At 40.8% G+C, this 22,384-nt stretch overlaps 2 protein-coding genes across 4 annotated transcripts; one reads left to right on the top strand and one right to left on the bottom strand.

Annotated features, from left to right (window-relative positions):
* Window positions 1–271: 271 nt before the first annotated feature.
* ppef1 (protein phosphatase, EF-hand calcium binding domain 1) lies at window positions 272–9,761 on the top strand. Of its 2 annotated transcripts, none has more exons than XM_087793855.1 (19): window positions 272–368; window positions 677–758; window positions 3,409–3,441; window positions 3,624–3,751; window positions 4,726–4,786; window positions 5,530–5,693; window positions 5,760–5,874; window positions 6,015–6,061; window positions 6,126–6,292; window positions 6,361–6,397; window positions 6,514–6,663; window positions 6,772–6,902; window positions 6,989–7,217; window positions 7,296–7,481; window positions 7,549–7,691; window positions 8,211–8,317; window positions 8,567–8,730; window positions 8,844–8,928; window positions 8,997–9,761. In XM_087793855.1, the coding sequence occupies exons 2-19, from the start codon at window positions 713–715 to the stop codon at window positions 9,197–9,199; spliced, it is 2,196 nt and encodes a 731-aa protein (XP_087649981.1). In that variant the 5' UTR covers window positions 272–368; window positions 677–712; the 3' UTR covers window positions 9,200–9,761. The 2 variants fall into 2 exon arrangements, 1 of the variants encoding a protein (XP_087649981.1); XR_015711454.1 differs by lacking the exon at window positions 272–368 and having other exon boundaries at window positions 614–758; window positions 8,997–9,491; window positions 9,577–9,760.
* Window positions 9,762–10,032: 271 nt separating this feature from the next.
* Window positions 10,033–22,143, bottom strand: LOC148076516 (phosphorylase b kinase regulatory subunit alpha, liver isoform-like). Of its 2 annotated transcripts, none has more exons than XM_087793854.1 (32): window positions 22,058–22,143; window positions 21,726–21,833; window positions 21,007–21,165; window positions 20,621–20,668; window positions 20,030–20,198; window positions 19,874–19,956; window positions 19,731–19,811; window positions 19,568–19,666; window positions 19,360–19,506; window positions 19,205–19,258; window positions 19,016–19,138; window positions 18,846–18,941; window positions 18,536–18,643; window positions 18,359–18,437; window positions 17,796–17,930; window positions 17,624–17,733; window positions 17,421–17,565; window positions 17,268–17,346; window positions 15,551–15,705; window positions 15,306–15,476; window positions 14,882–14,997; window positions 14,681–14,817; window positions 14,450–14,612; window positions 13,655–13,734; window positions 13,509–13,587; window positions 13,320–13,449; window positions 13,157–13,258; window positions 12,926–13,044; window positions 12,454–12,477; window positions 11,152–11,379; window positions 10,881–11,081; window positions 10,033–10,812 (listed from the first exon to the last, which is right to left on the bottom strand). In XM_087793854.1, the coding sequence occupies exons 2-32, from the start codon at window positions 21,801–21,803 to the stop codon at window positions 10,639–10,641; spliced, it is 3,672 nt and encodes a 1,223-aa protein (XP_087649980.1). In that variant the 5' UTR covers window positions 21,804–21,833; window positions 22,058–22,143; the 3' UTR covers window positions 10,033–10,638. The 2 variants fall into 2 exon arrangements, with proteins under 2 accessions (XP_087649980.1, XP_087649979.1); XM_087793853.1 differs by lacking the exon at window positions 12,454–12,477 and adding an exon at window positions 12,212–12,265.
* Window positions 22,144–22,384: the final 241 nt, after the last annotated feature.

Raw genomic sequence — 22,384 nt, 5'->3', positions numbered from 1 at the left:
TGGCCCACTCCTGCTTTAAAGGATTATTTCACAAACATTTTAAAATCTGAAGTTTATCCAAATTGCGTTTGCATTTGTTTTAGATATTTCTGATTAAGAATTCAAATGAATAAACTATTTAATGTTTTATTGTCAAGGTGCGCTGAACGTGTCGAGTCAGTGACGTCATTTAAAGAGGCGGGGCTTATCGTGTTGCGTTTCATCTCCACCTGTTGCCGCGAGCATCCCTGTCGGCGCATCCTTCGTCAGCTGGAAAGATTCCACACGCTTGTGTTTTTTTATTCCAAGTGAAGCGTTATTTATCTTCCACTTGACTGTAATGGCTGCTTCGTTTCATCTCTGAGTCTGGCCTGGAGGAAGGTAGACAGGTAGGAACCGTTTACTGCTGTGATAGGAATGAAATGTTAATGCGTGTGTTTACATTCAACATATTTAATAATTTTTATTTTGGGAGGTTTCGAATTTATTATTTATATTTTGGATTTCGATTGATTCAAAATATTTGTTTATTCAATTTTTTTAAAGACCGGTTTGCACACGGAATAAATTGCAGATGCACCTGGTGCTAGAACGGAAGAAGGGAAGCGTAAGTGGTTAAAAAAAATGGCGGGCTTTAACTTATTTACTTCAGTTGTTCCTAAATACATTTTTTTTTGTACTTTGTTCTGTATTTTAGGACCACCAGTGACCTCAGGAGTTTTGCTTGGTCACTATGGGATGTGGAACATCTGTTGCCGTGGAGACACAAGTGCGGACAGGTAAAGTTATTACTAGGCAGTTTCACAGCAAACTAACGCTTCAATTCCCTGAAGAATTTGTTAAAAAAAAAACCTGTTTGGTTTTAATGAAAGCTTCTTACTCGATGTGTGAATGAGTCAATATAAGGTGTTGGCATGGATCAGCTTAAATGCTTACAGGTTCAGAGAGACCTTGTAGTGGAGCTCCTGCCTCTTATCTAAGCTGGTTCTTCTGTTTTCTTTCTATATGAATAAGAAGACGTGAGAGGCTGAAGCCAAGCAAGTGACAAGAATAAGTCTTGTTGCTTATGAACTTGTTATTGTTCAAGTTCAAGTTCTTTTATTGTCAAATATTCATGTATGCAAGACACACAGCATAGATGAAATTGCAGTCCTCTCAGACCCACGATGCATAACCTGAAGTAGACTGTTGAAAGCACATTAAATAAGACATTCAAAAAATAAATAAATACAAATAATCAACAATACTTCAATAATTAACTAATAAACAGAATATCAACAAAATGAACAAAGTTAAGGCACAGGTAGTGCAAGCGGAGGTGAGCGTGATGGTAGGACAGGGAGGGAGTTGAGTCTCCTGAGAGCCTGGTGGAAGAAGCTGTCCTTAATTCTAACCAGCTCCAGTAGAAGAACTCACATTTCTCCGATCCTTAAAACTCTTCACTGGCTTCCAGTTTCTTTCAGGATCAACTTTAAAATTCTGGTTCTTACTTTCAGATCTATTCATGGTCAGACTCCTCCTTACATCACTGATCTGATCCAGCCTTACACCCCAGCTCGGGCTCTGGTCTCTGGATCAGAATCTACTGATGGTTCCACGCACACGGTTCAGGACCAGAGGAGAGAAATCCTTCCAGGCTGTTGCTCCTAAGCTTTGGAATGATCTTCCTCTCCCTCTGTGTTAGATGGTCTACTGACTCCTTTAAGAAACATCTTAAGATGTTTTTATTTGTTCAGGCTTTTCCTTGATTTTCTGGAACTCCTGTTGTGTTATCAGTTTTATCTTGCCCTTTAAAGTATATACTTTATTGAGTATTGTTATGATTTTTTCAAGCGCTTTGTGACCCTGGTCTGGAAAAGCGCTATACAAATAAAAAGAGAGACACCAATGTGCAAAACTTCTGCAAAGTGTTCAGTGTAATGTTGCTAGGAGGTCTTACTGCCGACCCTCAGTGTCTGTGGTCTCCCTGCCAAGAAGTCCAACAGCCAGTTGCAGAGGGAGGTGTTGAGTCCCAACTAGTCCAGTTTGAGGATGAGCTGTTGGGGGATGATTGTGTTGGATGCTGAGCTGAAGTCGATGAACAGCATTCTGACGTATGAGTCTTTAGTCTCCAGGTGGGTGAGGGCTGAGTGGAGGGCAGCGGAGATGGCATCATCAGTCGAGCGGTTAGACCGATATGTAAAAAGGAAGGGGTCCAGGGTGGGGTGGAGCTCAGACTTTACGTGTTGCAGGACTAGCCGCTCGAAGCACTTCATAAGGATGGGAGGGAGTGCGATCGGACGGTGGTCATTGTAGCTGGAGGTGGACGACTTATTCGGGACTGGGATGATGGTGGTGGCTTTGAGGCATGTGGGGACAACAGCTTGTCTCAGTGAGGTGTTGAAGATGTCGGTGACAACATCTGTGAGCAGGAATGCTGTCAGGATGAGCAACAAGTTGTTCAGCTGGGTCAGCAGAGAGTCCGTTATAGTCTCGCCACAGGTTCCTGGTGTCTCTGCTGTCGTTGAATCGGTCAGCAATCCTCCAGGAGTAATCCCTCTCGGCCATCCTGATGCCTTGTGACAGGTTAGCCCTGGTCGTCCTCAGACCCATCTTGTCTCCAGCTTTGAAGGCTGCGTTCCGAGCTCTCAAGAGCCTGTAGACTTCACTTGTCAGCCATGGCTTCCGGGTGGCCCAAATGGAGATGGTTCTGGTGACATCGTCCATGCACGATTCCACATGTATGAAGTAACAGACACCGTGTACTGTTGTAGGTTATTGTGTTAGAATTGATACTAACTATGACATAACATTATTTTTTACACTCTCATTACGTTGGACTATTTTTACAAATACAACAATTAATTAATTAATTAATTAATTAAAACGACTATCATCTGCATATCAGCTTATTAAGAAATAAAGATATTTACTGTATAATATCTTTCAACTTTCAAAACCTCTCACCCTCTTGAACACTGTCATTTGCTTTATTTCCTTTTCTCCACCATGGGACCTTTAAATCTTATAAATCCTCTTCTGCAACTTTGCAAAACACACACACACCCCTGGATGCATGAGCAATTCTTTACTACTGTAACATCACATCTCAAAACTCATGTAATGTGCATGGAATTCCAGATATTATTTATTATCTTCTGCATTTTATTTTGATTTTAACACAGATCATACATGTTGTTTATATATCAAGTTTAAGTTTTGATACATAGTTATAGGATACAACAATTTAAGTAACTCTAGTCATATTTTTCTATTTTCAGATTCAGTGTGCACACACAACCCAATGCCTTTTCTCTTCTCTCTAAAGATTATTTTAATTTGAGTTGCTGATGTCTTCCCCAGTGACCTGTCAACTATCTGTGTAAATGTGACGTATGATTTCCTTCAAATACTTGCTTTCTTAAGACAAATTCACTTTCCTCTCTACAGATGACGCTACCAAGACTCCCAGCCCGGCTCTGAGTAAGGCGCTCTTCGTCCCTAAAGATCAGGCTGTGACAGGCATGAAGCGTTAATGCATCCGTGCACTTGTGATTATTCCTGTAGAAACCCAGGACTTCAAATCCGCCTTTAAAACGGTTTAACATATATTGAGTTGAGTTCTGTAGTTATTCCCTTACATGTTTGAACTGATTATCTTCCAGCAATGAAGGCAGCTGTTTTGATCCAGCGTTGGTACAGACGCTACATTGCTCGGCTAGAGATGAGACGGAGATACACGTGGAACATATTCCAGTCCATCGAATACGCTGGGGAACAAGACCAGCTGCAGGTATCTGAGACAGCCTTGTGACATCATTTTCAACCAGAGCAAGAGAAACTGCGTATTCTTGTTGTATATTATTTGATGTTTGTTTGAAGATGCAAACATCTTATCTTTCCTATCTAATATTAATGGAATGTTCTCTTTATCTGCTTGTCATGCTTCTACAAACGCTTGACAAGATCAAACTTTTCTGACACTAAAAGTGTCCGGCGCATATTGTATAGAAACGGGGTCAATAAAACAGTGCATGTAGGAACATGGGCACACCCAAGGACCACTAATGGCCCACACAATGGTCCAAATGGAGCTCTGTTTAAAGGGCATCTAATGTAAAAACCGACTCACTTGCATGTTTCAAATGTTAAAGTATTTCTCTCCAAGATACATTAACTCCCTCAACATAACCATGTTATGAAGTTATTACTCCTCCAGCCCAGCTTTGTTTATAAAAGGAGTCTATTTGAGGTGTAGACATATGGATTGATAACGTGCAGTGATAAAACAATACAAAGTGTTTTCAGTGGGCGGGGCTTAGGCACATTTACTAATGTAAATATCTTTATTAAAAAAGAGTTTTGTACAAACGGATTCATACTGACGAGGACACAAAAGGTCCAACATCAATTTAATTTAAATTTAAATAAACTCGTTAGTTGTTCTTTTAAAAAGTGTTATAATTTAATGTAAACATTTTTAGAATTGACCGTTTGCGCTACAAGTATAGCAGGAATTGTTCTTGAATTTTGTATGCTGGAACTCATCATCATAAGCTAAATGTTGTCATTATTATTATTATTATTATTATTATTATTATTATTATTATTAAAAAATGTGCCCATCAAGTTGCAAAGTCTCATTTTAAACACTTAAAGCATATATGGAGCAGGTATAAAAAGGCACATATTAACGTGTGGGATGAGCAGTATATGCCAGATAAGGTCGATGCAGAAATAATTGTTTATTTTCTTTTTTGTGTTCAGCTCTCCAGTTTCTTTACATTCATGCTGGACAACTTCACACAACTCAATGAAAATGGACCAGGTGAGAGCAAAGTTTGATTATGTATTAGCCCCCTTTTTTTTTTTTAAATGTTAGTAATATCGTTTTGAATAATTGGCATTTCTTTCATTATTATAATTCACTCATTAAAATATAACACATGCAGGTTTTTCATCTGTCATTGTTTTTTTAAGGGATGCTTCTTCCCCAGCAAGTGCATCCACTCTTCCACATCTGCCTTCAAATAAACAGCGGTTTAGTTACTCATTCTCTTTTATTTCGCTCTAGCAAACCTGATGTGCGTACGCTGTTGCCAAGCAACTAATGCGACAGTGGGGGCTGCCGTGTTGGTGTGTTGCAGCTGTTTACTGACCCACTCAAGCAGCTAGAAAGCAGAATGGGCCATTGACAAGCTAATCCTCAGGGTGCCGACGCTGCACTTGATGGTTGTTTTTTGAGTCTAGATGAGGGATGTTAATATGAAATTATAATGATTATTAATTAACGCTAGCAAAGATGATAAAAGACACCTGAGGAACATCGTCTACTCATTCATTGTTATACACACATATTGTTGTTTAGGAGGCTTGTTTGTGGTCGGCTATTGCTCGAGTGGATCTTAAGTCCTATATATGATTAATAGGATTTAAAAGCTTCATTTGTTTCCTCGCTCTCAGCATTCATCCTTATAGCTTCCAATTGAACAAATTCCATTTCCAAATCAGTTTAGGTTTAAAGCTTCATAGAAGACACTTGGATAATTGTCTGTTTTATTTACTTCTTAGACCTGATCTCTCAGCTGCTGGATCCTGTTGTGGAACCCTGGTTAGAGAGAGAGACGTGCTACAACCTGATTGTTGTACCAGAGTGTTACACTGGTCCCAGGCTATCCTTCCCTCTCTCTGTTGCCGACACCAGCGCATTACTGAACGCCTTCAAGGAGCAGCAGGTACAAATGCAAAGTTGCCTCGGAAGTTTCGAGGTGTGCTGATTCTTCTATTTCTTTTCTGATCAGACGCTACATGCCAGATATGTGCTGCAGCTGTTGTATGAGACTAAGAAGCTCCTCAAGCAGATGCCCAACATCGTCCACCTGTCCACGTCCTACACCAAAGAGTTGACTATATGTGGTGGGTTACTTCGATTTGGATTATTAAGGATAATAATGCAAACCATTGATCATTGTTTGTTCAGATACGTTACAGCATTCTGGCTCAAGCAAATTGAGCAAAATGAAATTGAAGACAGCATGTGTGTTGTTTGTCACCAGGTGATCTTCATGGCCACCTGGATGACTTGCTTCTGATTTTTTATAAAGTAAGTGTAATATTTTTTTAATCAGCTTGGCATCAGCTTTTCCAAAAAAAGAAAATGCTTTCAGAACGGGCTTCCGTCTGCTGAGACTCCGTATGTGTTTAATGGGGACTTTGTGGATCGTGGGAAACAGTCCATCGAGGTGGTCATTCTTCTCTTCGCCTACCTTCTGCTTTACCCTGACTATATGCACCTCAACAGAGGAAACCACGAGGACCATATCATGAACCTCCGGTACGCTTTTAGAAGAAGGAAATTAAATTGTATTTCCATTTATAATTCTTTGTGTTTTCACCTTTTAGATACGGATTTATGAAAGAGGTCATGCAGAAGTATAAGGTACATGTTTTTGTAAAATATAAAATATATTCATAGAGGACTTGTCCAGAATTGATAAATAGTAAAAAAAACAACATTATAACAATGTGTCATGAACGGCAAGTATTTCACGACAGAGTTACGGTAACGAGATCCTGCAGCTCTTCCAGGATGTCTTCAGCGTCCTGCCCATCGCCACGGTGATTGACGGAAAAGTTTTGATTGTTCATGGAGGAATATCGAGCCAGACAGACCTGGACTTTCTCAGCTCAATAGACAGACACAGGGTGAGTGAACTGACCTGTGCTCTCTGTTTGGTACTTCTAAATACCTCAAACTGAATTTCAGATGCATTTAAAAAAAGTAAAAGTAATTATACAATTTGTTTGTTCAAGGTAAAATCCGCACTGAGATTGCCCAGACGTGGTCTGGACATCCAAATGTCCTCCAGGGAGACAAAAAGATCATCAAACGGCTCCCGTCCCAATAGCAGTCGCAGGAAGAACCAAAGAACCCCAATCCAGAGGTTTGGCCCTCGGACTAACTTTTCTCTCTATATTTAAATATAAGAAGTGTCTTCAAGGTTCATATGTCCCCAATGTGTCTCACCAGAAAGAGGCAATGTGGGCTCTTTCGACAAGACAGCTCAGCATCCACTTCTTCTTCCTCGTCTTCCTCCTCTGCATCTTCACTCTGTACTCTTCAGACTCCCTCCTGCCTCTCTCCCCGTCAGTGTGTGTCTTCTCCCGGATTACCTTGTGACAGTATGAGCAACCTGCAGGTTCCGTTTTTGGACATCTCTCCTTCTACACCTTCTCAACTGGAGCAAGAATGGAAGCAAGTCAGAAAAGACAATGCTTCTTATGAGTTTGTTTCTTGGATTTTTTTTACCTTGTTCACCATTTTGTTCTCTTGATAGATCGTGGACATCTTGTGGAGTGACCCTAGAGTCCAGGAAGGCTGCAGTCCCAACACCTTCAGAGGCGGAGGATGCTACTTTGGTCCGGACGTCACTCGCAGTTTGTTGCAGCAACATGGACTGCAGCTTCTCATCCGGTCTCATGAATGCAAACAGGAGGGCTACGAGATCTGTCATGGCGGACAGGTGACGACAGCTACATGAAGTGATGATGCGATCGGATCTAATGAACCTCATCTTGCCTCCTGCGCAGGTTATAACTATTTTCTCAGCCTCAAATTATTATGAGGAAGGAAGTAATCGAGGCGCCTACATCAAACTGGGCCGAGAACTGGTTCCGCGCTTCTACCAGTATCAAGTCAGCCGCTCGACACGCAAGCTCACCCTGACGCAGAGGTGAAGAGAGTTTGGTTCTTGTCTGTCATTGCTTTATATTCAGAAGGAGAGAGAGAAAAACATGTTGCAGGCGCGTATCAAATGAAAATATAACTATTTTCAAAAGAGTTAGTTCTATGATTCATGATGATCAGTTTTATGTTAACATCATATAATATAATTATCGCTGTTTCTTTTTAATAAAAAATAATTTATAATATCGATTTATATCTGTCTGGCATATTTGCATGTTCTGAATATTATAAAGACACTGTATCTTTAACTAATCTCACATGAAGCCAATCAAACCTTTGCAAGAGCCAAGGTCTAAAATTTTTTGTGATTTATTTGCCCTTTTTGGTAGTAACATTAACATGTGAAAGAATGAAAATAAGTATGTTTATTTAAAAAAAACTAATCAAAATGACACTTTGAACTAAAAATATACCACCTTTTAGCAGTTGTAGGACAATAGTATTAAGATTATGATTTGAAAAGTATTATCTAAATACTAACCGTTTGTTGATAATTTGTGTGCAGAGTGCGAGTGGCAGAAAGTTCTGCTCTCAGAGCCCTAAAGGAGAAGCTGTTTGCTCACCGCTCTGACCTCATGGCGGTATTCAAGCAGTGTGACCAGAACAACACAGGTGAACTTCTATTGAATGGGTGAATATATCATGTAACAATCACATTTGATACTGATGCTGTTGTGATTGCCGTCAAGACAGAAAGAACACCATTTTAAGGCAAAAGAATGATAATAAACTATAAAATAAGGTCAGAACTAGTTGGAATTCTGTTTTACACTCACAAGGGCCACGTAAATAGAGGGCTGCATGTGGCCCCTGGGCCACACTGTGGTCTGCATCAGATGAATGCAATACATTACTTCTCAGGTTGTGTAACAGTAAGTGAGTGGACAAGTGTGATGGAGTCGGTCTTGAGGTTGGATCTTCCCTGGAGGACACTTCGCCCACACTTAGCCCGTCTGGCAGAGGGTGGCAGTGTTGCGTACGAGTCGTGTTTCGAGGACATGGGACACAGGACACCGCTGGCCCAGGTTAGATGTGGCTCACATAACAAACATTTTTTGTTAAGGGCATAGAAAGTGGTAATAATTATATTATTTCTCATATTGGCCCAATATTTTCTAATTTTTATATTTTCTTACAGGTCTCTGCAAATCTGGCTGAAACTCTCTTCAAGTATCGCACTGACATTAAAATCATATTCAACATCATTGACAGAGATCATTCAGGTATAACGATCAAGTCTTCTTAAAAAAAAACTAATAAAAAAAAACTTTCACACTTTCTTCCTCCTCAGGTCTCATTTCTGTTGAAGAGTTCCGTCATACCTGGGGTCTCTTCAGCGCTCACCTGGGGGTCGCCATCGATGAAAAAGCCATTGAGGATCTGGCTCGCAGCATCGATTTTAATAAGGACGGAAGCATCGACTTTACCGAATTTTTAGAAGCTTTTAGAGTCGTGCACAAGCTGGACAACAAAGAGCTGCAGCTGGACGATTGAGACTATTTGGAGAGTCTAGTGAATGCAGCAGCTGCGCAGACAGCATCACTTACCCTGTTAAATCATTTGTTAAATTAATCTATAAAAGAAGATTCTTTTAATCTTTATCATTTCTTACTGTGTGTTTTATACTCCTTTTGTGTGTTTGTGTCACTAGTTAGTCGACGGTGGGTGTCCTTGGACAAGTCCTGTCAGGCAGATTGCCGGTTCAAATTTAGTTTCACTTTAGAATCTTCCTCACTTCATATGTGGCTCCAGAAAGTGCTGACAGCTCTCTGCAATTGTGTGTCAGGTATTTTTAAGATTTTTTTTTTTTTTTTTAATTGTTCTTCATGTTGTGCTTAGGTTCAGCAAAAACAAGCCTTTTGTATTTTCAGTATGTGAAACGGACGACTGCAGCAGATTTTAATATCCGGAGAACTGCAGGACATTTTTTGTGATGGTGGAATGATGGTGATCTACAGCTGTTGCCCTGGATACGAGTCCTACAGAATCAGGAGCAACAATGAAAGGTTAAAGGTTAGTTTAACATAGTAGGGGCCAATCAACCCAAAGTTTGTATTGCAATATGGGCATGTGGATGGCCAGGCACTTAGTTTTGAGTAAATGAGGAGAAGCAAAGTCATGAGGATGTTTAAAAGAAACGAGTATTCTTGATTCTAAGACCTAATCTCACATTTGCGTTGAGCACAAATGCTAATTATTCCATTGAGCTTCCATTTCTGAGATTGCATGTCTTGAAGAAGCCTTAAAATTGTCTTCTACCGAGAACCAAACCTTTCTGATAATCCAAGTCTAAAGCAACTCACCGAAAGTTATCAGTAAAGTGGTACTTCTTCATCAATATGCTTTTAATATTATTTTAACAATCTATAATATTTTCATTTGTACATGAGTACAGTGAAAGACAACCTCAGCAGTCATTAATAAAATACAATCTTGCATTCATGCACCTCATTCGACGGTAAAGCACCAACATCTACAGATACACAACTTGGGATATTTTTTCACTGACAGGATGACACATAGGATTAAACAGACATCTGGGTTATATGCGTACATGTTGTTCCGTAATGTAGCACCTAAACTCAACAGCTCATGCTTATTCATTATAAATATAAACTGGGAATGACTTCCTTACTTGTGACTAAATTCCATAAATAAACTCTGAACTCATTTTAAATGTCTTGTCCCTACACAAGTTTAGAGAAACTATGTTAGTCAACGTAACATAAATATAACAAATTAATGTACGTCTTCTGTATGATAAATAAATTAAAATTATTAACACAAAATGACGCCTTATGTCGCTGACGCATTGGATTGATGTGTTCCGAGATAGCTTGCAGCTTACTTTGAGTGAAGGAATGTTTCAGGAAGTCGATGAAATGGTGCAAAAGTGAGGTTCTAATGTGTGTAGTTGGCTCCTGTTCACTTCCTCACTGCATCAAGCAGCTTGAACTTGGCAGGAAGTCCTGGACGTAGGTTACAGCGGATTTAGACAGATAGGTCATCGTGCCGTAGCTGCCACTAGGGGCGCTGTCGTAGAAGAAGTTGCAGATTCCAGTTGCGGGATCTTTCTGCAGGAAGTAATCGCTGGCACTGCGAGATTTCTAGAAGAGAAAACTTGTGAGTGAAAGAATGACCGTGACATTTTTTCCATACGGACGCAAGTGTTTACCAGGTCATTCAGGAACAGCTCGTTGGCCATTTGAAGGATTCGGTCCACATGAATGATTCCGCCGATGCTGGTGACGTCCACATCAGCGATCAAGCCCAGAACCATCATGGTCTCCACCAGCAGCTGTCGGTACTCCGGTTGAGGAACATGGTTCAGAACCGACTCCACCTGCACGGCAAACTTGATTTCTCCTGCCGTCATCTACACACATTGAAACCATTGCGTCAAAATCAAGTTTAAGATCCCTGCATGCTGGGCTCTACAGCGCCACCTCTCTGGTTGTGGAGGACGGCAGAACGTATCCGTCGATGGACAGGCCGTGACACTTCTGCAGGATCTTCCAAACTCGTTGATAGAAGCCCACGGGAACTCTGTTGATGGCTCCGTCCAGACGTCGTCTCCGCAACCACTGACCTTGTGTCTCCTCCCAGTGGAGCTCACTCGGACCTGTGCCCACTGGAGACAAGACCCCACTGGGGGTGGAGGGACTACTGCAGCGCTGCAGAAGGACAAAAAGACTTTTGATGTGTACAATAGAAAATCAACCTCACACCATAACTTAGTGAAAACATGCATGGATGTTTCAATCCGTGTGTCTTGGCTTGAGCTTAACCCCCTCCTGGGAAGCCCACCATAGGATTCAAACAGACAGTGATTAACTTCTGGTTGATGTGTTTGGGGCATCAGGATTACTAATGACTTACTAAAGAACATGCAAACTCCAACAACTGCTATGTCCCTATTTATTATAGATATAATTGCTACAGTTTATTATCATAAATCTCTTTTTGGAAATTGTGTAGATGTATATTTCATTAGAAATTGTTTCTATAAACAATATGGCACTAAGGGGGCGTGGAATGTTACTAGCAGTAATTAGAAAAGTGATACAAAACTATTTTAGTGGTTGTCTTTCTAATGAGGTTTTATCTTGAGTTGTTCATGAGTTTGCATGTTCTGCTGGTGTTTGCATGCAAATTTCATTTAAAGTGTTGCTAATTATTTTTCCATTTACTTATCTATTTCAATTCATTTACATGCACATCTCATGCACTCAAGTAAGCTTGCGTTATGTTAGTTTAATGAAGGACAGAGCTGTTCTCATTTCAAACATCAGTGTCAGCACATCTTAAATCACTTTGGTTAAAAGTTACCGGTTTCTAATCGGCCTAAAATATCGTTGATGTATAATTGGAATAGTTTCCTCAGTCATAATTCACTTGATGTGATGAAGAACAGATGGAACTAAGAACAGCTTCACCCTTCAAGAAGTATCAGCTCTGAGCTCCGGTCAAGCCGACGGGCCGACATGATGAGGTGAGATGTTTTACCGTGGAGCGAGGAGAAGTGACATTACTACTCAGGGAATGACAGCCGCTGAAGATCTACGGATGGACATGGACGACAGAGGAGAGTTTGAGATGACGATGCATCTTCATGCTGGAAGGTCTCATGAGTCAACATGGATACATGAAATGTCTGACGCCCTCTAGAGGTGAAGGCAGAGACGACTAGCTGTGAGCGACGAGATGTTAAGGATGTTTCATTAGAGGCCGACGGCTCATAAACCCACACTGATCGGCCGTGAGTCGTCCAGCTGCACATGTTGAGGGGATAAAAGAGATGCAGACACAAACTATCACCTTTTAAAATGACACCATCTATTTTGGTGATCACTTGTTTTGAGAAAAATGGCCAAAAAAAGAAAAATCAGGCTTAGTACAGACACAGACCATTTCATGAACATGTAGGAGCTCTATAGCACTCGTAAGAGGGTAACCAAGCTGACTCTAGAACCCCTTCTAAATATAATATAGAAATGAACAAAACGCTTAGTACAAAACATTTATATTTAATACCATCTTCACGTACAGCCATAATGACTAAAACTGAAAATGAAGAACAACCATGTTGTGGATACTTTCAAGCTAAAAAATGATCTCTGCTGCCACCTACAGGAGTAACTTCATATCAACTGAGGATCTATTTATCTCTTTCTTATCGTTACTGCAAAACCACAGATGAAGTTCAATGTGTATTCCCACCTGTTTGATCTCGCTCTTCAGTTTGTGTATGCCCGTACGCTCCGTCTTGGTGGCGCCGGTGTGGCCGAGCTCGTGAATGGAGATGGCGGGACTTGTTGCTGTGGACTGGATCGGACGCACTGAAGAGACACAATAGACACTTTTGACACAGCCGACACGTCTTCAAACGTGGACAGTGATGAGACAGAACTTAAACAGTTTCTTGGAATCAAAACACGAGCTTTAACTCACTGCTTCTCTCCACTCCAAATTCTTTCCCACTGAGGATGTGGTGCAGAAGATTCTTCATCCCAAAAGGACTCAAGCTCATCAAACTCTCGGAGGCTTCTTCTCCTACAAAGACATTAGTTTGACGTTGGTAAGCCGTGAGAGGAGCCGAGACTCTCATCTGTACCTGAGCAGTGGAGGCTGCGGGCCAACTCCGTGGCCATCACCTGCATGATGAGTCCAATTCTGAGGCGGAGCATGTCCCCGAACAGTGCCGGCTGCGAGCGCATGTACATGGCCAGGTAGACCATGATTTCCTGAAACGCACACGGTGAGGCGCGGAGGTCGACTTCATGGACCAAGTTTACCAACTCACTTGTGTGAGGACGGCGATGCTGATGTCCTGCCCGCTCGCCTCGTAGATCAAAGTGTTCAGCTCGTCAGGAGGAAGTGGACTGACCACACCGAGACAAAGTCATTAACGTTGATGACGACTAAGACCGTCTTCTCACAAATACTTACACAGTTATGACTCTTTCTCTGGGCTCAGGAGGGAGACCAACCGTCAGCTGCTTGTGATGAGAGATCAGGTCTGTGCAGGCCTGAACACAAAAAAATCACTTTCATTTTAAATACTAAACTAAATTTAAATTGTGGTTTATACCCTAATCACGTCATACCCTAATATTTCTGATTTTATCCATCGAGACTCACTCGCTATGAGGTAATTTACCAGGTGACCACTATAGGGGGTTTACTATGATAACTTTGATACAATTATTTAATTTATTTACTAGACTCAACTGTACAACAACATTTATTTTTTAATTTGTTATATATAAAAATAACAGATAACATTCCTTGAAATGTATTTCTTTTTTGAAGTATTTCTGACCTTTTGTATTTGGGGTTTTTATTTGTTTATTTTTAAATATCTCCCTTGTAGTTTTGTTTATTGTGCGTTTTATTTTACCAGAGATATAATTATTTGAGTAAGTTATCAAAATACATTGTATTGATATTTTTAAACTTTAAGTATTGCTTAGAACCTGATTCTTTGGAATCTTGGTCATTCAAAATTTAAATCTTTACATTTTTGTTTAATCAACTATTACTTTATTAGTAATATACAGTATTATATAGATGTTACCTTCTATTCTGGACCTTTTTCCAAGACAACAGGTTGTTTGTGATGCACAGACATTAGATACTTATGTTTTCAAGTCTTAATAATAATGATAGTAAACACCTAGTTATTTTGTGTAAGACGACTGACAAGGTGGATTTAGTAGGACAACTGAAGTTTGTCAAACGTGCCTCGGCGAGAACCTCCACCCTCTTCTGTAGTATTCCAGATATGTATCTGATCAGACCCCACTCTCTGCAGGCTCCGGCTTGAACGTAGAGCTCCTCTAGCAGGGTGCGCACACTCACTCCGCCCTGACCAGGACCCGACAGTTCCACCAGCCAATCAGCTCCTCTGAACCAAAGAGCGACAGCATCCATTAGAAAAGATGAGAAATGAGCCGTAGACGTCTGATGACTCACTTCATGGCGTAGAGGATGTAGAGAATGTCAGCCTGGTCCTGCAGGGTCGGGCATTCTTTCAGCTGCCGCACCAGAACTGCGAAGTCTGTGTTGCCATGCGAGTCTCTGGGAAGGTGCAGATCTGCAGCACTGTGGGACTGTAGGACATTATACATAAAAAAACATGGATCTTTGGGCACGGCTGAGAAGAGAAAAAAGTACCTTGAGCTTGTGGGGATGTGGAGCGTTTTGAGGGTGAGGGACTTCCAGCAAATTAAGGGTTTTCCGATGTTTGCTGCGTTTCATGATTGGTCCGACTGGTAGGTACATGGAAGACTCTATAACACACAGAAGCACTTGATAGAAATGTTTTCTGTAGAATGTTCCACTACGGAGGATGAAATACACCAAGTTTTTTTATTTTTTTATATAATCTGTTGCAGTGGGACCTGTGCTATATTGTGGAGTGGATGTTAGTCAATTTAAGTTCATTTCCAAGGCCTTTTCTTTAGTTTTAATTGGTATATACATTGACATTTACTTCCCTGTGGTGTTCCCCAAGGCTCATTGTTAGTGACTTTTATTTTGAGTTATTCAACATAAAGGTATTGAAGATAGTGATGCTAAAACTGAATTACAGACTCACTGGGCATGTTAAGACCTTGGACCTGTGCCATCAGTGACAAGATATCTCTGGTCGTGTGTTCGGCACTGAAGACATGGTGCTGCCCCCTCTGGATGGGAGGAAGGTGACTCTTGACCGTGGTGCTGTGAAGGAGCTGGGTAAGGTATTGTTCAAACATGTCATCAGACTTGCCTGGAGACGGGGGGAAAAAGGGATAAAATATCTCAAATTCTTTACAAATATCAGCAATTTAATCGGTAATTTACCAGTAGGAGCGCGACAGAGGTATTCTTCGCCGTAATCCTCATCATCATCAAACTCATCTTCTTCTAGTAAACTATCGTCGTTCTCTTCATCCAGGAAACTGAGGCGAGTGTGGAAGGAGGTGGTTTGAACGCTTGAGAGAGATGACATCTGCACCCTGTAGGTGTAGTTGTCACAATAGATAAGAAATCAGGTGGGGTTTCATTTATTCAAGCCACAGGCCACAAGCTAGATAGCATGCCAGATATGGCCCATAGCAATGTTCCCTCTCATTTTTCAGGCCAGTATCGAATCCATTCAATATTAACTTGGGATAATTAATGATTTATATCTTAAACCAGTCGTCTTTGACAATTAATTACACACGTCATAGCTACAATATTATGATTTAATTATCAATTTCAATAAATTCTACATTCAAATGATATTGTGTGGGATAGTACGCATCATCAATAAATGATCAATGTCAGTCCATGATTGTTACCCATGGAAAGTATTGATTTATCACAATCTTAAATTTGCCATTTAAATGATCTATAACCTATTAACTGGCTGAGGATTAAAAATTTGATCTGAGCAATAATTTGATGAATAAAATAATGAATTAGAAATGATGAATAAATTCATGAATAACAAATGTGCATTTTAAACAGTACAGAGCATGACCCTGGTAATGAAGGATTATAAGGCAGACAGAGCTGACGCTCTGCTCTTAATTTGAAAAAATTGAAGTTTATTTCCTATTTCCAAATGACGTTTGGGGAATTTACCATCGATGTCACTCTAGATAGAGACTTATACTAAGACATCCTTTATTGTCATTATAGTATTCACAGGGTGTATACAGAACGAAATTTAGTTTGCATTTTGGCTCAGACTGGTTATAAAGCAGTTGAAGCTTATGTATGAAGCAGTTTAAAAAGAATGTTTGTGAGAAAAGTGGTTTAAAATTGAACCAAGCATTCACCAGAGTAAAATAATAGGAATAAATTAAAATAAATAAAATTATGACTGGAATAGAAGAGAGTGATTGTGTTAAAAAATATATAAATATACGACAAATGTTTAAATTAAAGTGCGGCTCATGAATGCATGAATGGCGAAACCTGAACGATTATCAGCTTGATCGCAGTGCGATGTCAGCGCTGTTGTATTAAATTATGAGTAGAGACGCCAAGACCCGCCTTATGTTGCTTCTGATTGGGTAATATTGCGCTGTGCCTTCTGTGATTGGCCCAGGTTTGTTACCATTCAAAAACAAACAAGAGTATTAAATTGTTAAATATAAGCGTGTAGCGCGAGAATGGCTCAAAGCGTGACCCGACAATACTGGTTCGCGCTGGTCTGCAATCCGACTATCACCCCACAAAAGCTACTTCTAAGTTTATAAAATGCACTGCCATCGCCTGATCACAAATGTCTTCCACTTAAAACGAAGATAAACCCAAATTGGAGGTTGCACGATTACACACGCGCGCAGCTTATTGGCCCATAGGCCTTGAAGTTGACTCTGGATCAAGAGAACGCAATTTTTTTTTTTAAGCAAATGGATGCTTAAATTTCACAAAGCTCCAAAAGCTATGTTGACTTGGATCTGCCGTGTTATTTACCGCAAAAGTTAGTGTGAAATTCCTCAACTTCAACTCTGTTGAAGTCCCTTCAACCAAATTTATCATAGCTTGCTCAAGTCCTTTTAACATGACAAGAATAGTTACAAACCTTGCTCCAGCGAAGTAACCATCTTGGAGTTTCCTCAGGGTTGACAAGATGCATGGTTCGATTGTGTCTCCATCTTCATCTTAAAGAAACATTTCATTATCAACTTCTGGTTAAAAGTAGTGTCTTCATGCTTCAATAAGGTGAGTGGACTACCCAGCATGCTCCGAGTGATTGGAAAGGTGAGCGTGGGTCGTCCCGTCATCCTCCAGCAGGATGAGAGATAAGCTAGCTCTGTGCGTAACATTTCCACGATCATCTGGTTGTCCAGTGCCAAGTAGAAGTGATGATGGTCCAGAAACTGAAAGTGAAAGATTTAATCAAACGATCACAATTGAGACAACAACAACCTGGCTCACCTGAGGGGTGAATATATAAGAGCGGTTCCTGATCTCATAAAACTTGGACGTTCCCAGGACACCGATGTGCCTGTACGGCCTCCCGCTTAAATTGAGCTTCTTGCAATTTCCTGTGATAAGAGACACAACAATGTAGTTTTGCAACATAATTCTGAATTTGACTCTTGAATACCAAGCCGGACGTAGACGTGACTCAGGATGCGAGCAGGCAGGATCCTGATTGGCAGAACTTCTGACATCAGTTGCACATCAATACCGAGGTCGCTCAGCAGATCCTGGATTTCCTCGGACTCAGCTAGAACACAAACTGACAAAAATGTCCACGGTTGTCATTTGAGGAAAGTGGTAATTCAGGAAGTGACTACTTAACATTTAATATAGCTTACACTTGTCATTCGTAAAACAAAAAAACTTTGACAGGTTAGGGATTGAGTAGACGATGATGTTTGCTGATGATATAGTGATTTGTAGTAAGCGTAAGTGAGGAGGAGGCATGAGCTTAAGAGAAGAGGAATTGAATGTATTAGATAAAAAGATAAGAAGAGAAATTTTTGGGGTTTAGTCTTTCCACAAATTAAAGACAGATTAATGGAAGTGAAGGAGAGAGTGCAGGCAGACACTAGAGTTAATCAGTGACAGAAGAGTAGCAGCAGAAGACTTGACAGATGGCTTCCAGACCTAAGTGGGCAACTAAGGTTTGTTTAAATCCATCCAAATTACACATCCAGTCCATACCTTGCACAACAACATCTGGTTTGAAGTTAGTAGAGAACCTCCTGTTGAGAGGATCGATCTCCCCCGGAGCCAAGAAGCCCTGAACACAACAGAGATAATTAGAAGTTACTTTAAATGCGTTTCTCTGAATAAATCTTGGATGTTTCTGTTGTGGTGTTGCGGGAAAGGATCTGGTACCTCTGTGAGAAGGCAGCCCAGGATGTAGAGGGACTGCCCCCACATGTGCGGCAGCTGCCCTTTAGCAACTCTGTCCACTGAATGAGGATTGCTGTACTCTTCTTCCACCTGCCAAAGAGCTTTCAATAAATAGACCTCTTCATAATTCATCCATTTCTTATCACATTTGATTATTTGTATTTCTTTCCCTTTTTCTAATGGTGTCCAAAACACCAGAACATCCTATTCAAGAAATTAATAAAATAACAACTGGAGTCACGTTCTCTTTTTGACCTCAGTCAAGCAAAGGAAGACAAAAGGATGGACCTACCTTATCAGGTGGAACAGTGTAAAGTTCAGGGACTAGTTTGATGCCATTTTTTCCTTGGATCAAAACTCCCTCTAGTGCCTCCCTGTACTCCTCCACCTGCACACAAAGTTCCTTACACTGTCAGATCTATGGTTCCCTCAACCGATCAACCATACTTAAGATCACACTACCTGCACTTGATCCCCAGTAAAGATTCCGTCAAGAAGGAGGTACGTCCAGAAAACTGGCCATTCACACTCTATGTTCTCGAACAACTTGAGCTCTGCCGGGTCGTAGTGTAGCCGTGATGGATCCTGATGGACAGAATGAAAATGAGAAAACAATGGAGGAAAGAAAAGGGACAAACGTCTGATAAAAACCTCCTTAGGACAGAGATATCCATCCCTAATAAAGCGACAGCAGCCATAGCGTCCCTGTGAATACAAAGATGGGAAGTGTTAGAGATACATTTAGGCAGGAGTATTTATCGTCTACATAAAATTATTCAACATACAAACATGAAAAATGTCGTCACCTGCAATTTGCTTATAATCTCAGATTTAGTGATGGCCACCAGTTCGGCATCCTCTACTGCAAAAGCAGGAAAGGAAATCACTGAAAGAAGTCCGGCGTCTATCTCCTTGGAAGTGGAAGCTCTCGGCAGCATGGAGCAGAGGATGGACTGAAGAACAGACCATAGTTACGGATGGTCGATGGACCAGAATAGACTCAGAGACTGGTACCTGGCAGTGTTCCACTTCATCAGGAAGAACATGAATCACAGACTTGGGTCCTCCGTGTGCACCGAAGAGATCCAGCTCATCGATGGCCTCCAGAGCTGCCTGAACACAAACATGCAACATGTTTGGTTCAAATCAAGTTCAATTGTGCGTTAGTTTCCAGCACCTTTGCGATTCCCACAGAGCTGCCGTTCAGTTCCGGGATACCCTGGTTGGTCTTGTCACCACGTTCCCACATACCATAGTCCTGCAATGAGACCCCCAAAGAAATCACACGTAATTCCAAGCGTGACTGCTAACTAAACTTACAGCCACTTTGTAGGCAGCTTCGATGTAAAACACCAGGTTCTGGATGAAAGCAACTTCATCCAGGTTGGAGATGATGCGAAGACCTGTGTGGACGTTGCTAATATTAAACAGCCACAAACAAGTTTGGTGACCTTCAGTTCAATCTTCAGTTCCTACCTGAGGCGGTCATTTGTGCCAGCATCAGCAGATAAATGGAGGTGGCGTCCACCTGTAGGTGGCCCCACTGGTCGTCCCTCACTACCGTGGCACAGGTGCGAGTGTCGTATTTGGCGTGCAAGCAATCCTTGGTACTCTGGGTGTGTTTGAACTTCTCCACTTTGCCAACCTAAAATAACATGAGGGTGAGTTGCATTTGAAATAGAGCTTCTAAATAATATTAATATCTTGGTTCATGATAACTCATTAAAACTTGGATTAAACATAAACATACTGGATAGATACAGACATTCACCTATTCCAAAAACGTTTGCAAAATAAAAGTATTTTTATTGTAAACAACGCTTTCTCATCGTAAAAGACGTATTTTGTTCTGTCAGTATTATTTTAGAGCCATTTCTTATTGTAACAATGGTATTTTAATTTTTGGTCATTTTGTGACTATTTTACCACTTGTTTTGTAGACAAATTCAGGTGCAGTGACAGAGCAGTTTCTGTGAGTCCCTGATTCTGATTTTATTTTTAAATACATGTCTGTACTTGAATAGAATGAAAAATAAAACCAGAGTATCAGTACTTATCCCTACTTACCTGTCTCATCATGCAGTGGAGAAGTCCCTGCATCAGTTTCACCACACTCTGCAAAAAATGAAAACATTCAATCAAAGAGGGAAATATTTTTATTACATATATGTTGTTCTCAGTGTTATCTTGATCTTTTTAGTGTATATTTTTGGAGTATTGTTTTGACTGTTTAAGCGCTTTGTGACCCTGGTCTAGAAAAGCGCTCTATAAATATAAATTACTTACTTACTTACTATGTTGTTATATTTTGACTGCTACTATAACGGTACCAAAGCTTTTCCTTTGCATATTTTTTTTCACTATTTCCTTAAGTATCCAACCGGTTATCGACTGTATGGAACATCACTACCACCAGCTTAAACAAACAAAACGATTTCCCTCTTAACACGTACCTGCTCCAGTTCATAGGCCTTGGCCTTGTCTTCATCGCGATCCGCGTTCTTGCGGTAGGCCATGCCCAGACCCCACACCGCCAGGACACTGTACACGTTGTCACGTACCCAGGCATCCTTCTTCTGGGCGCTGGCGGGCAACAATCCTGTCACCGGGTTCTGAGTAGCAAACGGTACACATGACGAAACAATAATAATAATGTGACTTTATTTTCTATTTGTTCAGGCTTTTCCTTGATTTTCTGCAACTCTTGTTGTGTTATCAGTTTTATCTTGATCTTTAAAGTATATACTTTATTGAATATTGTTTTGATTGTTCAAGCGCTTTGTGACCCTGGTCTGGAAAAGCGCTACAAGCGCTATACAAATAAAAAATACTTACTTACCTACTTTTTTTTAAAATTCAACAATAATAAAATAGTTGGCATCTGGACTCAAACCCCGTGGTTTATTACTTCTGTTGGCTCTAGGGGCCGCTATTATTGGACAGCTGTTGTTATGGTGCAGCTCTGTGGACTCAAGTACTGATAAAGATATAGGTACACAGATTCCACGCGACCTTTGTACATGTTTATTCCGATGGCGGCGCGCGTGGAACTTAAGTCAAGGCTTAATAACATAGTGTTGTTGCTTTATAAAGCAGACTCCAAATGAAGAAATGAGAGTAAAACATTCTAATAGCGATATACATATAGGTTTTTTTGAATGGGAGGACACACCTGGTGGCACAGAATCGTCTCCTGGACCAGCCGAGCATAACCATCCAGCCTCACTCCTGAGTTACTGCGGCTCCTCATCCTCGCCGGGTCACGACACACTCGCTAAATCTGTGCACGACACACACACACACACACAGTGTCAAACACGCATGGAAACAACAGGTGTGTTGCAATAAATAAGCGAGAGAAGCGGTTTCTAGGAGCGATCGATGTTGACATGAGTTCTGTCTGCACGGCTAACGCTGCTAAGCTAGCAACTGTCAAAACGCGTAATGTTCTGACAAGGTTTTATGAACATGTGAATATTAAAAGTGGAATAAATGGAGGCAAACCTGGCATGACGTGAGAAAATGCTGCAGGAAAAGCTCTCTTGGAGGGAGGAGTGGATGTGGACGTGCAGTCAGCTGGACGTCCATCCTGGGATCTACATGCTTTTACGCTGTCTCACCACTGAGGGGCGCTACAGATTCCCTTGGATTTAACTTTTACAAACAAGCTGTTACAGTAATTTATTTTAATTTTATTTTAAGTGCATCATTTGAGACCTCTATCTACTTGACAAACAACGATTGTCGCCACCAAAAATACATTAATTCTTCTTCAACCGACGTTATTCTTTTATTTTTATTTGTGGGATGACAACTACTTGATTATTGTGA

Source organism: Callionymus lyra, chromosome 6 (genome assembly GCF_982586985.1).
Source record: "Callionymus lyra chromosome 6, fCalLyr1.hap1.1, whole genome shotgun sequence".
Taxonomy (NCBI): Eukaryota; Metazoa; Chordata; class Actinopteri; order Syngnathiformes; family Callionymidae; genus Callionymus; species Callionymus lyra.
This window is presented reverse-complemented; position numbering and strand designations above follow the sequence as displayed.

Bases quoted from the DNA above. Each gene is read 5' to 3' on its own strand.
- ppef1 (XM_087793855.1), top strand. From the start codon at position 713: ATGGGATGTGGAACATCTGTTGCCGTGGAGACACAAGTGCGGACAG. The intron at 8,318-8,566 runs GTGAACTTCTAT...ATTACTTCTCAG, and splicing joins GTGTGACCAGAACAACACAG to GTTGTGTAACAGTAAGTGAG. The intron at 8,731-8,843 runs GTTAGATGTGGC...ATTTTCTTACAG, and splicing joins ACAGGACACCGCTGGCCCAG to GTCTCTGCAAATCTGGCTGA.
- LOC148076516 (XM_087793853.1), bottom strand. From the start codon at position 21,803: ATGAGGAGCCGCAGTAACTCAGGAGTGAGGCTGGATGGTTATGCTCGG. The intron at 17,347-17,420 runs GTAGTCCACTCA...TGTTTCTTTAAG, and splicing joins AATCACTCGGAGCATGCTGG to ATGAAGATGGAGACACAATC. The intron at 15,706-17,267 runs GTTTGTAACTAT...CTACACCTACAG, and splicing joins GGTTACTTCGCTGGAGCAAG to GGTGCAGATGTCATCTCTCT.